At 46.6% G+C, this 20,617-nt stretch overlaps 1 protein-coding gene and 1 pseudogene across 1 annotated transcript in view; one reads left to right on the top strand and one right to left on the bottom strand.

Moving 5' to 3' along the window:
* Positions 1-20,343, top strand: part of slc26a10 (solute carrier family 26 member 10) — a 129,324-nt gene extending 108,981 nt beyond the window's left edge. Inside the window, exons 15-18 of the mRNA XM_070869296.1 lie at positions 2,466-2,554; positions 5,741-5,795; positions 9,814-9,920; positions 19,656-20,343. Coding sequence (XP_070725397.1) covers positions 2,466-2,554; positions 5,741-5,795; positions 9,814-9,920; positions 19,656-19,694 — 290 coding nt within the window. The 3' untranslated portion in view covers positions 19,695-20,343. The remainder of the gene's footprint in view (positions 1-2,465; positions 2,555-5,740; positions 5,796-9,813; positions 9,921-19,655) is intronic.
* Positions 5,329-5,560, bottom strand: LOC139241051 (U2 spliceosomal RNA; annotated as a pseudogene).
* Positions 20,344-20,617: the final 274 nt, after the last annotated feature.

Genomic DNA, 20,617 nt, shown 5'->3' with positions numbered 1-20,617 from the left:
TAAAATTCTTACGCTGGTAAAAGTAAGCTATGTGCCTGCTTTTACCAGGTGTAAGAGTTTGAAGGATATTTGCTGGGCAAGAGTGGGGCAAATAGCCCAATCTCTCCCGGGGATGTCCTTCTCCCGGGGATGCGTGCGATCTCTCTAAAGACATTTTGACAGATCGGTAAAAGCCGATTCTCGGCGCATGCGCACCGTGCGGTAAGAACCGGCATTTGCGAGGCCTCGCCGGGGCCTGCGCACTTTGCACACACCCGGAGAGGCCGCAGTTTTCGGCCCAATATGTTTCCATCTTTCCCGACATTCCTCCTAGTGAGCCCCTTCTCCTTTCTTTGTGCAGGTTTCCTCCAGGCCATTTCCCCTCTTTGTCTCACTTTTAATTTGTTTGCAAGGATCACTTTTGTTTAGTCTGAGCTTGTTGGTTTTGAGAATGTATTGCGCCTATATGCTCAGCATTGCACCTTTAAGGGCGTTCCACTTGTCTTCGACTGACGTGGAACAACCTCCTCCAAACGATTTTCTTTCATTGTTCCCTCATTTCATTAAATTTAGCCCCATTAAAATGATATAGCTGACTGCTGGTCTTAGGTATTTTGTACTCCCGCATTATACAAAATGTATCATACCATGGTCTCTGCCAGCCCCCCAGGGCTGCTACAGCTTCCATTTCATGTACATTTCCTGGGCCACTTACAAATATCAGCTCAAGGTAGACATTGCTTCTTGTGTCTCTTGATGTTCTTGGTCATGAAGCAGCAGCCATGCATTACATTTACAAACTCTTACTCTAAACCACTTGGGTTTTCCCAGTTTAGATTTGGCTGATTGAAATCGCCCAATAAAGTCATTGTCTTGTTCTCAAATGTACATCCTAACTCTGTTAGCAGGTTGATGGGCTATGGGGGAGGGGGGCATCATGGTGGGACCAATTCCTGTCCTCTCCCGACTTTGCTGGGGCCCAGTAGTTCTTGCGTCCATATACAGCAGGCACCGCAAATCGCTGGAGAAATACCATCAACGATGCCTCCGCAAGATCCTGCAAATCCCCTGGGAGGACAGATGGACCGATGTCAGTGTTCTCGATCAGGCCAACATCCCCAGCATCGCAGCACTGACCACAATCGACCAGCTCTGTTGGGCGGGCCACATTGTTCGCATGCCCGACACAAGACTCCCGAAGCAAGCGCTCTACTCGGAACTCCTACACGGCAAGTGAGCCCCAGTTGGGCAGAGGAAACGTTTCAAGGCCATCCTCAAAGCCTCCCTGATAAATTGCAACATCCCCACTGACACCTGGGAGTCCCTGGCCAAAGACCGCCCTAAGTGGAGGAAGTGCATCCGGGAGGTGCGCTGAGCACCTCGAGTCTAGTCACCGAGAGCATGCAGAAATCAAGCGCAGGCAGCGGAAGGAGCGTGCGGCAAACCTGTCCCACCCTCCCTTACCCTCAACGACTGTCTGTCCCACCTGTGACAGAGACTGTAATTCCTGTATTGGACTGTTCAGTCACCTGAGAACGCACTTTTGGAGTGGAAGCAAGTCTTCCTCGATTTCGAGGGACTGCCTATGATGATATGGTGGGGAGGGCGAGGCGGCGGGGCCGGGACTGAGTCGGGAGGGGGGTGGGGGGGAATTTACATTTTAAAAGGCCCCTAAAGGAGTACAATGGATCACGTGGGAACGTTTATCATTTCACTAGAAATAACAGTTAGTGGATGTTCCTGCTGCCACGTGCAATTAGCAGCCCGAATCATTGGTAAAATCGGGCAGGGTGCAATAACAAAAGAAAGACTTGGATTTCTATAGCGCCTTTCACGACCACCAGACGTCTCAAAGCGCTTTACAGCCAATGAAGTACTTTTGAAGTGTAGTCACTGTTGTAATGTAGGAAACACGGCAGCCAATTTGCACACAGCAAGCTCCCACACACAGCAATGTGATAATGACCAGATAATCTGTTTTAGTGATATTGATTGAGGGATAAATATTGGCCCCAGGACACCGGGGAGAACTCCCCTGCTCTTCTTCGAAATAGTGCCATGGGATCTTTTACATCCACCTGAGAGAGCAGACGGGGCCTCGGTTTAACGTCTCATCTGAAAGACGGCACCTCCGACAGTGCAACAGGGTCCAATTTGATCCCAAATAAAAAAGCAGAATACCGCGGATGCTGGAAATCTGAAATAAAAACAGAAAATGCAGGAATTACTCAGCAGGCCAGGCCGCATCTGTGGAGGAAGAAACAAAGTTAACGTTTCATCCCGTCAATTTGATCCCGTAAATGTCCCACCCAGTGGATTAGGTTGAAATTATACTTTAAATGTGGGGATTTATTTGGTAATCTTTCAATTGTTTGCCATAAGGTTTTTTCAAATCCCCATGAACAATTGAGGGGATTAAGTTTATTGCAATAGTTCAATGGTGTTTTTTCTAAATAATAATGTGTATGTCGCTCTTTGCCCGGCAGGTAACCAGGATGAAAAGATTCAGTCAGTATTAATCGATTGTAGTAGCGTTATATTCATTGACACAGCTGGAGCAAGACTGTTTGTTCAGGTAACTGACTACAGCGCCTACACAGGCACAGCCCACATAGAAAGGTGCAAAGTTCAGAGGTCAAATTCTTCCAACCCGTTGCATGTGACAATGTCAGAAATCTCCTTCTCAGAGAAAGGTTACCTTTCATTCAATGAGCGTGCCCAGTTAGCGTGAAGCTGTTTACCCAGTACGGGGAACTGTGTCAAATGCATTTGATCAAAAGTTGAAACAAGTCAAAACTTGTTAGATCATTGGTATGTGTTGTGGGGGCGGTTGGATATTCGCCCTTCAAAAAGACAATGAGGTGCTGGTGAGGGTTCAGAGAAAAGCATCTTGGATCATTTTATTTTGTTGTTTTCTCCTCGGATGTGGACAATGCTGGCAAGGCCGGATATATTGTCCATCTCTAGTTGCCCTGAGCTGGTGATAGTGGGCCTTCTTCTTGAACCGCTGAAGACCTATTACTGAACATCTTGACTTGCTGTCCCACTTCAGAAATCATTAAGAGTCAACCATGAAGTGAACTGGGGTCACAGAAAGGACATTAGTTGGGTTTTTACAACACTCCGGCAACTTTCGGCTCATCGTGTTCCGATTGTAATGTATTTGCTTCATGGGTTCTTTGCTTATGAATTCACAGCAGCACGTTGCTATTAAGAACTAGTTGGTTTATTAGCAAAGGTTTAACAATCACACTACACATTACCAGTTCATCCACCAGGCTCACAACCACCTGCCTCATCGTGGATCCCCCGAACCCAACTGGCTGGGGTTTTATTGAGTCTTGTGAACATCACGTGACTGGCTAAGCCACTCCCAACTCAACAGCTCTACAAACAGCATACTCACCGGTGCATACATTACACCGGTATTAGCCCAGAAATCACCAGATTTATTGAATTTAATTTGATAACTTGTCACAGTGGGATTTGAACGCATACCCTGGCTATGTTAGTCCAGTACCATAATCACTACACTACCATCCCCGGACAACCTCACACAACTAATACTGTTTTCCTTGGACACAAAAGAAAGTTAGAGAGGGGACAAGTATTTAAAATGACAAAGAGGAAATGCTTCAATAATCCTCAGGTTTACCCTGGTTAATTTCTCCTGCCGTTAAACAACCCATTGATTTTCAGTTCCAATATGGGTTTCATGGTGGGCAGGTGATCCGATCAGTAAGTTAGACTCAATCGGTGAAGGTGGAAATGAACCCTCTTTACGTTTGTCAAAATTAGATACAAGAAACTGAAATGATCATTAAAATGTCACCACACAATTGCATCAGAATATTTATATAAGGAAAGCAAGTCACAAAAGAACAGAGGTTGACGTTCCCACTGTTACCACTCTCCCCACCTCCAAGTTCCACCTGTTACATAGAATTTAGAATCATAGAAGTTTACAGCATGGAAGGAGGCCATTTTGGCCCATCGTGTCCGCGCCGGTCGACAAAGAGCTACCCAGCCTAATCCCACTTTCCAGCTCTTGCTCCGTAGCCCTGTAGGTTATGGCACTTCAGGTGCACATCCAAGTATTTTTTTAATGTGGTGAGGGTTTCTGCCTCTACCTCCCTTTCAGGCAGTGAGTTCCAGAACCCCACAACTGTCTGGGTGGAAAATGTTCTCCTCAAACCCCCTCTAAACCTCCTGCTAATTACTTTAAATCTATGCCCCCTGGTTATTGACTTCTCTACAAAGGGAAATAAGTTCTTTCTATCCACTCGATCTAGGCCCCTCATAATTTTATACATCTCAATTAAGTCTCTCTTCGGCCTACTCTGTTCCAAAGAAAACAACCCCAGACTATCCAATCTTTCCTCATAGCTAAAATTTTCCAGTCCAGGTAACATCCTGGTAAATCTCCTCTGTACCCTCTCTAGTGCAATATCCTGGTAAATCTCCTCTGTACCCTCTCCAGTGCAACATCCTGGTAAATCTCCTCTGTACCCTCTCTAGTGCAATATCCTAGTAAATCTCCTCCGTACCCTCTCTAGTGCAACATTCTGGTAAATCTCCTCTGTACCCTCTCTTGTGCAACATCCTGGTAAATCTCCTCTGTACCGTCTCTAGTGCAACATCCAGGTAAATCTCCTCTGTGCCCTCTCTAGTGCAACATCCTGGTAAATTTCCTCTGTACCCTCTCTCGTGCAATATCCTAGTAAATCTCCTCCGTACCCTCTCTAGTGCAACATCCTGGTAAATCTCCTCTCTCTAGTGCAACATCCTGGTAAATCTCCTCTGTACCCTCTCTAGTGCAATATCCTGGTAAATCTCCTCTGTACCCTCTCTTGTGCAACATCCTGGTAAATCTCCCCTGTACCCTCTCCAGTGCAACATCCTGGTAAATCTCCCCTGTACCCTCTCCAGTGCAATCACATCTTTCCTGTAATGCGGTGACCAGAACTGGACGCAGTACTCTAGCTGTGGCCTAACCAGTGTTTTATACAGTTCAAGCATAATCTCTCTGCTCTTACATTCTATGCCTCGGTTAATAAAGAAAAGTATCCTGTATGCCTTCTTAACCATCTTATCCACCTGTCCTGCTACCTTCAGGGATCTGTGGACATGCACTCCAAGGTCTCTCTGTTCCTCTACACTTCTCAGTATCCTGCATTTACAGCAGAAAAAACAAGCCATTGGGCCCAACAGGTCCGTGACCGTGTTTTTTTTTTTTTTTTTAAATTCGTAGCCAATCGTTCCAATTCTTTGTCAAATCACAAACGCCAGAGGTCACCTTGCACATGTCAAGGATCACTCTGCGCCAATGATCTTAGCCAAAAGGCCTAGAGCCACTGCACCGTTCCTGGAAGTACTGCAATACCAGGTTCGTGCCATGGAGGTGGATGGGTCAGGTCCCCCACACACCTCCGTGGAGGTGGATGGGTCAACCCTCCCCACCCACCTCCTGTTTCCAAAAATGCAAGCATATACCTTCCTGACCAGGGAGAAACCACCCGGAGGTCATGGTGGCTGGTCAGAAACGGTACTACACTTGATCTTAGCCAAAAGGCGTGTTTATGCTCCACACGAGCCTCCTCTTCATCTCACCCCATCAACATATCCTTCTATTCCTTTCTCCCAATACACGTATCTAGCTTCCCCTTAAACTGCCATTGGCTCAGAGAAATGTAATGCTCAGGGGCACTGCTCCGGAAAATAAACAGTAAGTCTTACTTTTTCTAATGGTCTTATTTTGCAGATGTGTGTGGAGTGTCAGAAAGCCGACATGTGGGTCTACCTAGCAGAATGTAACAGTAAGTATCACAATAATGATATCGCCATGCCATATCATCTGTTAAAATGTCTTCCTTTAGGAGTCAGTTGATTTTTGGTTTGGGGTACAGTTGTAACGTCCCGAATCCGGAACTCCGAAAACTGTGAATTGCCGGAAAACCGGACATTTTGCGCATTCCAGATGGAGTCGCCCGGAATCCGGAATTATTGTCAGAAAACTGGACATTTTGGAGGCGACCAAGATGGCGACATCGGGCAGCGAGGGAAGAGGAAAGCGGTAAAAAACGCAGCGGTGGGCGGCGGGAATCGGCGAGCAGCGAGGAGCGGCGTGAATCGGTGTGGAGTGCCGTGAATCAGCGAGCGGCGAGGTCCGAAATCCGTCAAAACCCAAAATCCGGCACGGATTCGGTCCCGAGGATTCCAGATTTCGCATGTTGCACCTGTACTATATTATGATGTGACGTTCTACTGCAGTGAAATGAAGTCCTCTTGACGAGCTTCCCTGTTGACTTGGCGGAGGAGGTGAATGGTACCACGTGGTCTGCTGCACGAGACATACAGGCCAGGGAGGTTCCAGAGGCAGGGAGTGGACTCACAGATAGAGTGAGAGAGACAGACATACAGAGAGAGAGAAAGAGAGAGAGAAAGAGACTGGATGGAGAATGAAAGAGAAAAAGGTGGGGAATGAGCTCAGGAAGAAAGCTTTGGAGACCAAGGAATTGCATTGAGAGAGCGCAAGTAACTTTACTTCTGATTGCCCCAATTCATGCTGAATCTCTTTTTGCCCTCTATGCAGTTTATTGCGTAGACTAGGTCTATATTCCCTCGAGTTTAGAAGACTGAAAGGTGATCTAATTGAAACATATAAAATTCTTAAGGGGCTTGACAGGGTAGATGCAGGGAGGATGTTTCCCCCGGGTTGGAGAGTCTAGAACCAGGGGTCACAGTCTCAGGATAAGGGGTTGGCCATTTAGGACTGAGATGAGGAGAAATTTCTTCACTCAGAGGCTGGTGAATCTTTGGAATTCTCTACAGAGGGCTGTGGAGGCTCAGTCTTTGAGTATATTCAAGATAGAGGTCGATAAATTTTTGGGAACAAAGAGAGTTAAGGGATATGGAGATTGAGCGGGAAGGTGGAGTTGAGATAGAAGATCAGCCATGATCTCATTGAATGGCGGAGCGGACTAGAGGGGCTGAATGGCCTGCCTCCTGCTCCTATTACTTGGGGACAAAATCCAGCTCCACCGGAAATGGGGCGCACCTACCGTTTTTGAGGTGCCTTGGCCACTGCGATGGCTGCGGCGGCCTATCTTGCAAAATTCAGCTCTTTGTCCTTTTTTTTTTCAAGCGGGGTGGAAGTCGGTCATAAGTGGGGCGGATGTTGGGGGTGGGCGGCGTCTCCGCCACTGTCAGTCATCAGCACCGGGCTGGTGACGTCATCGCGCTGGCGCGTCGCCACAGCTCTCCCCTTCAGTTAAAGGGGCGAACCGCTGTGAACTCTGCGTTTATTTTCACTAAGTCACCAGGGAGGATTTCAGCCGTGACAGCGGCCTGTCACCCAAGAGGGCCCGGCCGAACCGGCGGGCATAATTGTCGGGCTCACCTAGCAGTCGGCCGACACAAAAAAATAAGATGGCGGCTGCGGCAGTGTGCCCTCCCCTTTAATGGCGGCCACACCGCCATTTCATACGCAGATCACCGACAGAAAAAGCTGTCAGGGGCCGGCGGCCAGTAGACTTTCTCAGCTGAATTTCGCTTCCGGGGTGGCACATTTGAGATGCGCGCACTGATGACGCACTTAGGAGGCTTCAGCAGCAGCGGAGTGGAAGTGGGGGGGAGCTGGGCGGATATGGTCACTGCCGGAAAAACTCTGGATGGCAATTGCGCGAACAGCGGCCATTCCACAAAAAAATCGGTGGGCATCCGTCGATGGGAAAATGCTGGAGTCCATTATTAAAGAAGCAGTAGCAGGACATTTGGAAAAGCATAATTCAATCAAGCAGAGTCAGCATGGTTTTATGAAAGGGAAATCAAATTTGCTGGAGTTCTTTGAGGATGTAACGAGCAGGGTGGATAAGGGGGAACCAGTGGATGTGGTGTATTTGGAATTCCAGAAGGCATTCGATAAGATGTCACATAAAAAGTTACTACACAAGATAAAAGTTCACGGGGTTGGGGGTAATACATTAGCATGGATAGAGGATTGGCTAACTAACAGAAAACAGAGAGTCGGGATAAATGGGTCATTTTCCGGTTGGCAAACGGTGACTAGTGGGGTGCCACAGGGATCGGTGCTGGGTCCTCAACTATTTACAATCTATATTAATGACTTGGATGAAGGGACCGAGTGTAATGTAGCCAAGTTTGCTGATGATACAAAGATGGGTGGGAAAGCAAATTGTGAGGAGGACACAAAAAATCTGCAAATGGATATAGACAGGCTAAGTGAGTGAGCAAATATTTGGCAGATGGACTATAATGTGGGAAAATATGAGGTTATCCACTTTGGCAGGAAAAATAAAAAAGCAAATTATAATTTAAATGGAGAGAAATTACAAAGTGCTGCACTACAGCAGGACCTGGCGGTCCTTGTGCATGAAACACAAAAAGTTAGTATGCAGGCACAGCAAGTAATCAAAAAGGCAAATTTGCTGGAGTTCATCAGGAATGTTGGCCTTTATTGCAAAGGAGATGGAATATAAAAGCAGAGAAGTCCTGCCACAACTGTACAGAGTATTGGTGAGACCACACCTAGAGTACTGCGTATAGTTTTGGTCTCCTTATTTAAGGAGGGATACACTTGCATTGGAGGCAGTTCAGAGAAGGTTCACTCGGTTGATTCCTGAGATGAAGGGATTGACTTATGAAGAAAGGTTGAGTAGGTTGGGCCTGTACTCATTGGAGTTTAGAAGAATGAGAGGTGATCTTATTGAAACGTATAAGATTCTGAGGGGGCTTGACAGGGTAGATGCAGAGAGGATGTTTCCCCTCGTGGGGGAATCTAGAACTAGGGGGCATAGTTTCAGAATAATGGGCCGCCCATTTAAAACGGAAGTGAGGAGGAATTTCTTCTCTCAGAGGGTTGTAAATCTGTGGAATTCTCTGTCCCAGAGAGCTTTGGAGGCTGGGTCATTGAATATATTTAAGGTGGAGATAGACAGATTTTTGAGAGATAAGGGGATAAGGGGTTATGGGGAGCGGGCAGGGAAGTGGAGCTGAGTCCAGCCTGCTCCTATTTCTTATGTTCTTATTCCGCAACGAATCCTTGCCGCCGTTTTGCAGCAGACAGAGGCCTTAACGAAAGGGGCAAATTCCGGCCCCCTTATATTTTTATGTTCGCTCTAACACTCCTCCTCTTCCTCAATTCAAGCTGGATAATGAGCTCACACACAAGAAACTTAACCTCACACCCAAGGTGGGCAAAACAAGACAAGCCATTCACCTTCAGCTTGGTTAGTTAGCTCATCCCTTTGTCCTGCTAAACTTTGAAACATGTAGACACTAGAACTAATCAATACAGTACAGGACGAATGAGCTCATAGAGATAAGAACAGAAAATGCTGGAAATACTCAGCGGGTGAGGCAGCATCTCTGGAGAGAAACCGAGTTAACGTTTCAGGTCGATGACCTTTCGTCAGAACTGGAAAAGGTTCGAGATGTAACAGTTTTTAAGCAAGTGTCGGGACAGGGAAAGTGGGGGGGGGGAGAAAAGAACAAAAGGGAAGGTCTGTGATTGGGTGGAAGGCAGGAGAGATTAAATGACTTGCTTAAAACCTGTTACAGCTCTAACTATTTCCACTCCTGACGAAGGGTCATCGACCTGAAACGTTAACTCTGTTTCTCTCTCCACAGATGCTGCCCAACCCGCTGAGATTTCCAGCATCTTCTGTTTTTATTTCAGACTTGCAGCATCTTTTGCTTTTATTTTATCTTATAAAGAGTTGGAGGAAGGCTAGATTTCGAACTCGAGGCCCCTCTAAAAATGTGTTCATTGATTTTTACGTAGCTACGAATGCCTTTGTTCTTTATGTTTTCTAGAAGATGTTTTGAAAATATTGACGTGTAGCGGCCTACTGAACCACCTTCGACCAGAGCAGATCTTTGTGACCGTGCATGATGCTGTTGTCTACGTTGAGCAAATGAAGGTAACGCTCTTTCTAAAGGGGTTTTCCTCCTGTTTTTGTACCCCGAGACTGCCCATCCCAACACATTCTGTAAAGGCAGCCAAGCCGAAGCAGTTGTGCATGCACAGTTTAAAAATGGCGGTGTTTTTTTACCCAGAATTACCCAGGATAGGCCCTATAAATACTGCCGGGGCCTGGTGCGTGGAGAAGGCCTGGCAGTGTCGGCGCGATGGGGCGGGTCCTTCGGGTGAGCCGTACCACCAGCCCGGTGCTGGAGACGGAAGACAAAGATTCCGGAGTGGGGAGGAGGCGGCGGGGTGCGGGGGGGCAATGGACCCGGTGAGGAAGCTTTATAAAGAACATAAGAAATAGGAGCAGGAACAGGCCATTCGGCCCCTCGAGCCTGCTCTGCCATTCAATAAGATCATGGCTGATCTTCTACCTCAACTCCACCTTCCTGCACTATCCCCATATCCCTTGATTCCCTTAATATCCAAAAATCTGTCGATATCTGCCTTGAATATACTCAACGACTGAGCCTCCACAGCCCTCTGGGGTAGAGAATTCCAAAGATTCACCACCCTCTGAGTGAAGATATTTCTCCTGATCTCAGTCCTAAATGGCCGACCCCTTATTCTGAGACTGTGATCCCTGGTTCTAGACTCCACAGCCCGGGGAAACATCCTCCCTGTATCTGCCTTGCCAAGCCCCTTAAGAAATGTATATGTTTCAATGAGATCACCTCTCATTCTTCTAAACTCTAGAGAATATAGGCCCAGTCTACTCAATCTCCCCTCATAGGACAATCCCCCCATCCCAGGAATCAGTCTGGCGAGCCTTCGTTGCACTCCCTCAATGGCAAGTATATCCTTCCTTAGGTAAGGAGACCAAAACTGTACACAATATTCCAGGTGCGGTCTCACCAGGGCCTTATATAATTGCAGTAAGACATCCTATACTCAAATCCTCTTGGAATAAAAGCCAACATACCATTTGCTTCTGACGAAGGGTCACAGACCTGAAACGTTAACTCTGTTTCTCTCCACAGATGCTGCCTGACCTGCTGAGAATTCCAGCATTTTCTGTTTTTATACCATTTGATTTCTTAATTGCTTGCTGTACCTGCACGCTAACTTTCAGTGATTGGTGTACAAGGACACCAGGTCCCTCTGAACACCAACATTTCCCAATTTCTCACCATTTAAAAATACTCTGTTTTTCTATTTTTCCGACCAAAGTGGATAACTTCACACTTCTCCACATTATATTCCATTTGCCATGTTCTTGCCCACTCACTTAGCCTGTCTATCCTTGCCATTGAGGGAGTGCAACGAAGGTTCACAAGACTGATTCCTGGGATGGGGGGGATTGCCCTATGAGGAGAGATTGAGTAGACTGGGCCTATATTCTCTAGAGTTTAGAAGAATGAGAGGTGATCTCATTAAAACATACAAAATTCTTACAGGGCTTGACAGGGTAGATGCAGGGAGGATGTTTCCCCCTGGCTGGGGAGTCTAGAACCAGGGGTCACAGTCTCAGAATAAGGGATCGGCCATTTAGGACTGAGATGAGGAGAAAACTCAGAGGCTGGTGAATCTTTGGAATTCTCTGCCCCAGAGGGCTGTGGAGGCTCAGTCTTTGAGTATATTCAAGACAGAGATCGATAGATTTTTGGATATTAAGGGAACCAAGGATCTGGGGATCGGGCGGGAAAGTGGAGTTGAGGTCGAAGATCAGCCAGGATCTTATTGAATGGGGGAGCAGGCTCAAGGGCCGAATGGCCTACTCCTGCTCCTTTTTCTTATATCCCCTTGTCTATAAACCCAAGTGTAGGCCTCAAGGCCCGAAGATGAACCTACAGGGCCCGCTGTTGCATCAGGTGGGTCAGCAGCATCGTCACTGGCGCACAGTGACGCGTCAGGAGAAGAAAACTTGTGCCAGCAAAACTCAGCCGACGGCCATTTTCATTCATTTTCTTCTTCCCTGCACACGGAGCTCGCGCTCGGAACAAATAAATCTCTGGCACCCTCCCCCTCGCAAAATTATTAAACATTAATACTTAAACCAACCCGCGATATTATTATACATTATTATTAAACCAACCCAGAGCTCCACAGATTTATGCGCTATTCCAGTATTATTATACATCGCTGACCTACATTGGCTCCCGGTTAAGCAACGCCTCGATTTCAAAGTTCTCATTATTGTTTTCAATTCCCTCCATGGCCTCGCCCCTCCCTATCTCTGTAATCTCCTCCAGCCCCATAACCCCTCGAGATGTCAGCGCTCCTCTAATTCTGCCCTCTTGAGCATCCCTGATTATAATCGCTTAACCATCGGTGGCCGTGCCTTCTGTTGCCTGGGCCCCAAGCTCTGGAACTCCCTCCCTAAACCTCTCCGCCTTTCCACCTCTCTTTCCTCCTTTAAAACGCTCCTTAAACCTACCTCTTTGACCAAGCTTTTGGTCACCTGCCCTAATTTCTACTTATGCAGATCGGTGTCAAATTTATTTGTTTTGTCTTGTAACACTGCTGTGAAGCGCCTTGGGACGTTTTACTCTGTTAAAGGCGCTATATAAATACAGGTTCTTGTTGTACATTAATATTTAAACCAACACAGCTTCTGGGCATTGGCAACAGTGTATAAGAGCATGTTAAACTTAATTAAACTCTGGCTTTATTCAGCTTCAAACCACCTCCCCTACTTCCCCTAAACTGCCTCACACAAAAGCTGCCTCTCGATAGCTGAACTTTGAATTCTTCCTTATTTTAGAGACCCAATGAGGAGAGGAGGTGTCCACAGTGAACGGGCCCAGTTTTTGCATTTCCGCAGCTACAGGAGGACACATGGTCAAGGCCTCACCTTATCAAGAGGGCGCCACTAAAAACTCAGGAAACTTTGGCGCTCCCAGACTCATAGAGTTAACAAACGACAGTGGCCTAAAATAACTGCTAGCTGTCCGATCGGCGCCAAATGATATAAAATGTATCCCCGCGGTCCGTGTCCAGTCAGCTGGTTACCTGTGCTCGATCTAAAGCTTGAAACATAGGCAGCAAACTAGCGTGCCACCCATTTTACACCCCACCTGGTTTTAATTTCCATCGACCTATGGACAGGCAGCTACCACCTCGTCAACCTCCTACTAGGCGCGTCACCTTAAAATGGCCCCCAGTGCATAAGGGTCCTACTTTGAGATAGGCCGGTGGCATAAAAGTATTGCTGGCAAACACGGCCCCCATAGAGACACGATCGACTGTCTCCCCCTTAAAGCGTCGCCCCCACTAATACCTCTCGGGGAGAATCTGCTCCATCAAAACTGATTTTTAAAAGGCAAGTCACAAATTGAAATGGTGAGGTAGGAGGGGGAAATGAAACCGAACTTCTGGTGCCCAGTGGTGACAGAACAAAGAAACAAGAGCCCCTCGAGCCTGTTCCGTCATTCAATGAGATCAGGGCTGCTCTGTATCTTCACTCCATCCACCCGCCTTGGTTCTGGAACCCTCAATACCCTCACCCAACAAAAATCTGTCGATCTCAGTTTTGAAGTTTTCAATTGACCCCCAGCCTCAAAGGTTTTCTGGGGGAGAGAGTTCCAGATTCCCACGACCCTTTGTGTGAAGTGCTTCCTGACGTCACCCCTGAACGGCCTGGCTCTAATTTTAAGGTTATGTCCCTTGTTCTGGTCTCCCCCCACCAGAGGAAATAGTTTCTCTCCATCTACCCGATCAACTCCTTTAATCATCTTAAACACCTCAATTAGGTCACCCCTTAATCTTCTACACTCGCCCAGTCTATACAACCTGTCCTCATAATGTAACCCTTTTACCCCGGTATCACTCTGCTGAATCTGCACTGCTCCCACCCAAGGCCTTCCTGAGGGGCAGTGCCCAGAACTGAACCCAGTGTCCAGACAGGGTCTGACCAGAGCTTGTCTGAGAAGGCTGGTAGTTAGCGCATTTCTGACATATCATAGAATCATAGAAATTTACAGCACGGAAGGAGGCCATTTCGGCCCACCGTGTCCGCACCGGCCGACAAAGAGCTACCCAGCCTAATCCCACTTTCCAGCACTAGGTCCGTAGCCCTGCAGGTTACAGCACTTCAGGTGCACATCCAAGTACTTTTTAAATGTGGTGAGGGTTTCTGCCTCTACCACCCTTTCAGGCAGTGAGTTCCAGACCCCCACCACCCTCTGGGTGATGACATTTCCCCTCAAATCTTCTCTAAACCTCCCGCCAATTACTTTAAATCTATGCCCCCTGGTTGTTGACCCCTATGCTAAGGGAAACAGGTCCTTCCTTTCCACTCTATCTAGACCTCTCATAATTTTATACACCTCAATAAGGTCTCCACTCAGCCTCCTCTGTTCCAAAGAAAACAAATCCAGTCTATTCAATTATTTAAGGGTTACCCGCACACAACCATAGGCAAGCAGTCAGAGAAAGACAATGGAAGGGTGTGCGTCAGTAAAGGTGCTGAATGGAATTGGTCCAATATGATAAGAACATAAGAACATAAGAAATAGGAGCAGGAGTAGGCCATATGGCCCCTCGAGCCTGCTCCACCATTCAATGAGATCATGGCTGATCCGATCATGGACTCAGCTCCACTTCCCTGCCCGCTCCCCATAACCCCGTATCCCCTTATTGTTTAAGAAACTGTCTATTTCTGTCTTAAATTTATTCAATGTCCCAGCTTCCACAGCTCTCTGAGGCAGCGAATTCCACAGATTTACAACCCTCTGAGAGAAGAAATTTCTCCTCATCTCAGTTTTAAATGGGCGGCCCCTTATTCTAAGATCATGCCCTCTAGTTCTAGTCTTCCCCATCAGTGGAACATCCTCTCTGCATCCACCTTGTCAAGCCCCCTCATAATCTTATACATTTCGATAAGATCACCTCTCATTCTTCTGAATTCCAATGAGTAGAGGACCCACCTACTCAACCTTTCCTCATAAGTCAACCCCCTCATCCCCGGAATCAACCTAGTGAACCTTCTCTGAACTGCCTCCAAAGCAAGTATATCCTTTCGTAAATATGGAAACCAAAACTGCACGCAGTATTCCAGGTGTGGCCTCACCAATACTCTGTATAACTGTAGCAAGATTTCCCTGCTTTTATACTCCATTCCCTTTGCAATAAAGGCCAAGATACCATTGGCCTTCCTGATCACTTGCTGTACCTGCATACTAATCTTTTGTGTTTCATGCACAAGTACCCCAGATCCCGCTGTACTGCAGCACTTTGCAATCTTTCTCCATTTAAATAATAATGTGCTCTTTGATTTTTTTCTGCCAAAGTGCATGACCTCACACTTTCCAACATTATAGTCCATCTGCCAAATTTTTGCCCACTCAATTAGCCTGTCTATGTCCTTTTGCAGATTTTTTGTGTCATTCTCACACATTGCTTTTCCTCCCATCTTTGTATCGTCAGCAAACTTGGCTACATTACACTCAGTCCCTTCTTCCAAGTCGTTAATATAGATTGTAAATAGTTGGGGTCCCAGCACTGATCCCGGTGGCACCCCACTAGTTACTGGTTGCCAACCTGAGAATGAACCATTTATCCCGACTCTCTGTTCTCTGTTAATTAGCCAATATATTACCCCCAACCCCGTGAACTTTTATTTTGTGCAGTAACCTTTTATGTGGCACCTTGTCAAATGCTTTCTGGAAGTCCAAATACACCACATCTACTGGTTCCCCTTTATCCACCCTGTTCATTACATCCTCAAAGAATTCCAGCAAATTTGTCAAACATGACTTCCCCTTCATAAATCCATGCTGACTCTGCCTGACTGAATTTTGCTTTTCAAAATGTCCTGCTACTGCTTCTTTAATAATGGACTCCAACATTTTCCCAACCACAGATGTTAGGCTAACTGGTCTATAGTTTCCTGCTTTTTGTCTGCCTCCTTTTTTAAATAGGGGCATTACATTTGCAGTTTTCCAATCTGTTGGGACCTCCCCAGAATCCAGGGAATTTTGGTAAATTACAACCAATGCATCCACAATCCCTGCCGCTACTTCTCTTAAGACCCTAGGATGCAAGCCATCAGGTCCAGGGGATTTATCTGCCTTTAGTCCCATTATCTTACTGAGTACCACCTCCTTAGTGATTGTGATTGTGTTAAGTTCCTCCCCCCGCTCCCCTATAGCCCCTTGACTATCCACTGTCAGAATATTGTTAGTGTCCTCGACTGTAAAGACTGATACAAAATATTTGTTCAGAGTTTCTGCCATCTCCATGTTCCCCATCACTAATTCCCCGGTCTCGTCCTCTAAGGGACCAACATTTACTTTAGCCACTCTTTTCCTTTTTATATACCTATAGAAACTCTTGTTATCTGTTTTTATATTTTGCGTGTTTACTTTCATAGTCTATCTTCCCTTTCTTAATAATTTTTTTAGTCGTTCTTTGCTGGCTTTTAAAAGCTTCCCAATCTTCTGTCCTCCCACTAGTTTTGGCCACTTTGTATGCCCTTGTTTTTAATTGGATACCGTCCTTTATTTCTTCAGTTGGCCACAGATGGCTATCTTTTCTCTTACACCCTTTTCTGCTCACTGGAATATATTTTTTTGAGAGTTGTGAAATATCTCCTTAAATGTACACCACTGTTCATCAACTGTCCTACACTTTAATCTATTTTCCCAGTCCACTTTACCCAACTCTGCCCTCATACCTTCATAGTCTCCTTTATTTAAGCTTAGTACGCTGGTTAGAGATCCAACTTTCTCACCCTCCATCTGAATTTGAAATTCAACCATGCTATGATCACTCGTTCCAAGGGGATCCTTTACTAGGAGATTATTTATTAATCCTGTCTCATTACACAGGACCAGATCTAAGATAGCCTGCTCCCTTGTTGGTTTAGTTACATACTGCTCAAGGAACCAGTCCCTTACGCACTCTATAAATTCCTCCTCAAGGCCACCCTCCTCCTCAAAGCTAATGCCAAGAACGCTAATCAAAGTTCAGGAGATATTTCCGGGGCGTGTCACTGGAACTGAAAGGTTTTTCTAATCTTTAAATGCATTGAAAGGGTTTCGGAGAAGATAGACAAGGAATCATTCCAGGACATGGGGCACTACGCCACGAGGAGGCCCTTGTGGGAGCTCCAGTCCATTTCACTGGGGTGAAGAGCATTGAGTGGGACGTGTTCTTTTCATGAAAAATGGGAGAATCGCCCGTCTTCAACAGAATTGACATCATGAGTGGGTGCGAAGTGTGCAGTTCCTGAGAACGAGGAGCCAATCATGAGCCACCTTTAATGGTGACACTTCCCAGGCAGCTCCCGAGCGACGGGACCAGCATAAATGGCCGCTGGTTGGCTCGTCCAGCTTTGCAGTGCACAATGTTTGAGGGAAGTGCGTGAGCGGCAAGCGCGGGAAAAAAAGGAGAGCTGCAGAGCAAGTGCTGCCCATGCTGGGAGCCTCCTGAAGGCGCTAACATGCGTTCAGTACTGGGGCGGGAGGCCGCAGCGCAAAACCCTGCAAATTTCTACAACTTGTCATGCATTGCACGATCTGCCGACTGTAGACCGCAATTTTGCCTAAAACATCACACAGGCTTGCATCTGAGGAGATCAGAATGATATCAAATTGCTTGCCCTGTCCGCGAATCAGCAGACCATACATGGGCGGTGGGAGGAACAGGACTGGTGGACCAGATGGCTTGTTCTTATTCTGTGCTTTAAAACAGATGAAAAAACCCAGGCCAACTTGCGAAAAAATTCTGGGCGATTCCTCTCCGACCTATCTTGCTGATCGAAGCCAGTCCAGGAGATCACTCTGGCCATTAAATTCCCTGCAGTACCGACCTTCAGTGGGAGGTAATCTCTGCCGCAGCCAGAAACAAATCCAGCTTGGATCTGGATCCACCACATGGAACGGCAGCGTGTTCCAGAGGTCTACTGTTCTCTGGGTAAAGAACCACCTCTTGACATCTAACCTCGATCTAGCCTTATACAACTTAAATCTGTGCTCCCTGGTCCTGCCTAACCTATTTAATTGAAATAAACGGTCAGCTGGAACACTGTCTGTTCCCTTCATTATCTTATTATCTTGGACTTTTGCTACCCCAACATTCCGTTTGCCTTAACAACGATTGCATTACTCTTTCGTTGCGCAGTCAACTATTATTCCTGATCCCTTTCTCCTGATTCACCCTATTTGTTGGCACAAGGAGCTAGCCTGTGGGGTAATGAAGGGTTGCAGTGGACCACAGGGAATCAGCTGCATCAAGAAAGCAGAGAAAGCATCAAGTGGAGGTGGAAGGGCAAGCGGCAGATTGCCACAATGGGAAAGCAGCTCCCGCTGTAACTAGCAAGTGGAATTTTCCTGCTCTGTGCCTTTCCACAAGTCATCATGCCCACATTCAGTGAACAGGATGCAACCTGTAGTCAGCCGTGGCTTAGTGGGTAGCACACTTTCCTCTGAGTCAGAAGGCTGTGGGTTCAAATCCTGCTCCAGGGACTTGAGCACATAAATCTTGGTTGACCCTCCAGTGCAGTGCTGAGGGAGCGCTGCACTGTCAGAGTGTCGGCTGTTTGTTTTCCACTCTACTTTGGTTCATCGACCTCGGGAATTACAGGAAGGACTCCACGTAACGCAAAGTTTAGGCTTAAACCCAACTGTTAGTTTATTACACAAAAACCAACTAAAAATGACAGAACAAGACTTCTTCGAGATTGATCGAAGACATACAATCGCCCATCCAGCCAGTTGCTGCTGTTGTCGATTGTAGGCTCGTGGAGCGAGGGAACGTGATGGGTCCCTGCTGCTTGCTTCGTGGTCATTGTTCCTTTTGACCGGCCGTTCTGAGGTGTTTCTTCGACCAGTTCCCCTGAGCTATTGTTCCTAGCTCTTCCTGTTGTTCCGAGCTCTTGTTCTTAGCTCTTACATATATATCCATTTGATTATACACATCTCGGCTGCTTTCAGTTAATGCGGCTGGATGAGTCTCGATGGCTGTGATGATGGGTCTGGATCTGTTTGGATGGCCACAATTTGCACACGGAATCGACAGGGCAAAAGATAACTCCTTATCTTTTGTACCCCGTTATCCTTAAATGCACGCCTTGTGGGATCCTTTGTTGTCCTGGGTTTTTGCAGACTTGTAGTCTCCATAGGGAACTGGTTTTTCCTCTCCAGCCAATTAATCCATGGGCTCCTCTGCTTGATTGGATCAAAACCCTTTGTCTCGATGTTTGATCGGGTCTCGCTCCTGACCGCAGAAATTGCATTAATCAGTTATGAGTCACCACCTGCCTTGGGCTGGCACTCTTTTCTCCCGCCCAACAGTCCCAAAGGTTGCTTTTAAACCATTTTAGTCCGTGGCCCCTTGCTGTGCCTCGATCGTGAAAATGTGTAACCTTACAAGAAGTGCCGTCTTTCGAATGAGATGTTAAATGCGATGTCTGCTCTCTCAGGTGGATGTAAAAGATTCCACGGCACAATTTCGAAAAAAAGCAGAGGGAGTTATCCCTGGTGTCCTGGCCAATATTTAGTCCTCAATCAACATAACAAAAACAGATTATCACATTGCTGTTTGTGGAAGCTTGCTGTGCGCAAATTGGCTGCTGCAATTCCCACCTTATAATGGTGACTACACTCCAAAAGTACTTCATTGGCTGTAGAGTGCTTTGAGACATCCGGTGGTCGTGAATAAATGAATGGCCTGTTATCTGAATGAATCATTGAAGGCAATCCCACAAGATTTGAAAGTTTCTATTTGACCATTTTTCTTTTTTTAGGAAGCATCATCACAGAAAAGCACTACAATTTGGGTATGAAAGATTCCCGTGGACTTTCAGCTCAATAACCGCTGTAACCAAGCACTTAAAGGACATTCACACGGTCCTGCATGACCACAATTGCCTTTCAAGGACACTTGAAAGGAAGTAAATAGATTCTGTCCAAGCTGGAGCGCAGAATGAGACTTATTTTCTAATCTAAAATGTACAGCATTTTGCTAACAGAAAACAGTTACAGATCGAGCTGCATAAAATGGCTTCTTCGAGACTGAATCAAAATGGCTGCCGAAAGCAAATTGCTGTTCGGTTCGAGCGAAAGGTCACGCTTTAAAAACAAGGAGGTCACCTTTAACTCCCCCACAACCAACGTTGTGGTTTGGCATCGTCTCACCCAGATGGGATTTTATTGCCGTTGTGCAGAGTGCATCTGGGCTTCCACAGTGAGAGTGAACGAGACAAATAACTATGATGTAGAGTGATTGGTTAAAGGGGCACCTTCTTCATGAAACTGTTTGGCAATACAGTTTAGTTGATTGGAGATAGAGGTGAGGAAGTTGGGGTTGAGAAGAGCGATGCCCCTGTTTGCATGGGCAGTGTGATGGAGCTGGGAGCCTTGGTTAAGTTGGGCATCCTCGAATGTCGCGAGTGTTGGTCCAGGCTGGTACCTGCTGGATGAAGCCTCCTTTCATTACAAGCATAAAATGCAATGGCATTGAAACACGTGACACTTGCCTCAAATGTTATTGGCAACGGTAACATGTGTGGTCCTCATTCTTCTGCCCCCCCCCCCCCCCCCCCCAATCATGTTGGCCAAACATCTTTTCATGAAGACAGTGCACCTTTAATTTCTGTTAAGGAATTTTTCACTTGACTTCGATAAACTGCTGTATCACGGGTGGCCTTGGCTACAGTAACAATTGGGTGATTACTCCGGGGATGGATCCCAGTTAAAAAAGGAAATT

The sequence above is a fragment of the Pristiophorus japonicus genome, chromosome X (assembly GCF_044704955.1).
Source record: "Pristiophorus japonicus isolate sPriJap1 chromosome X, sPriJap1.hap1, whole genome shotgun sequence".
NCBI classification, from domain to species: domain Eukaryota; kingdom Metazoa; phylum Chordata; class Chondrichthyes; family Pristiophoridae; genus Pristiophorus; species Pristiophorus japonicus.
The sequence above is the reverse complement of the archived record's forward strand: the minus strand, read 5'-3'. Positions and strand labels throughout refer to the sequence as shown.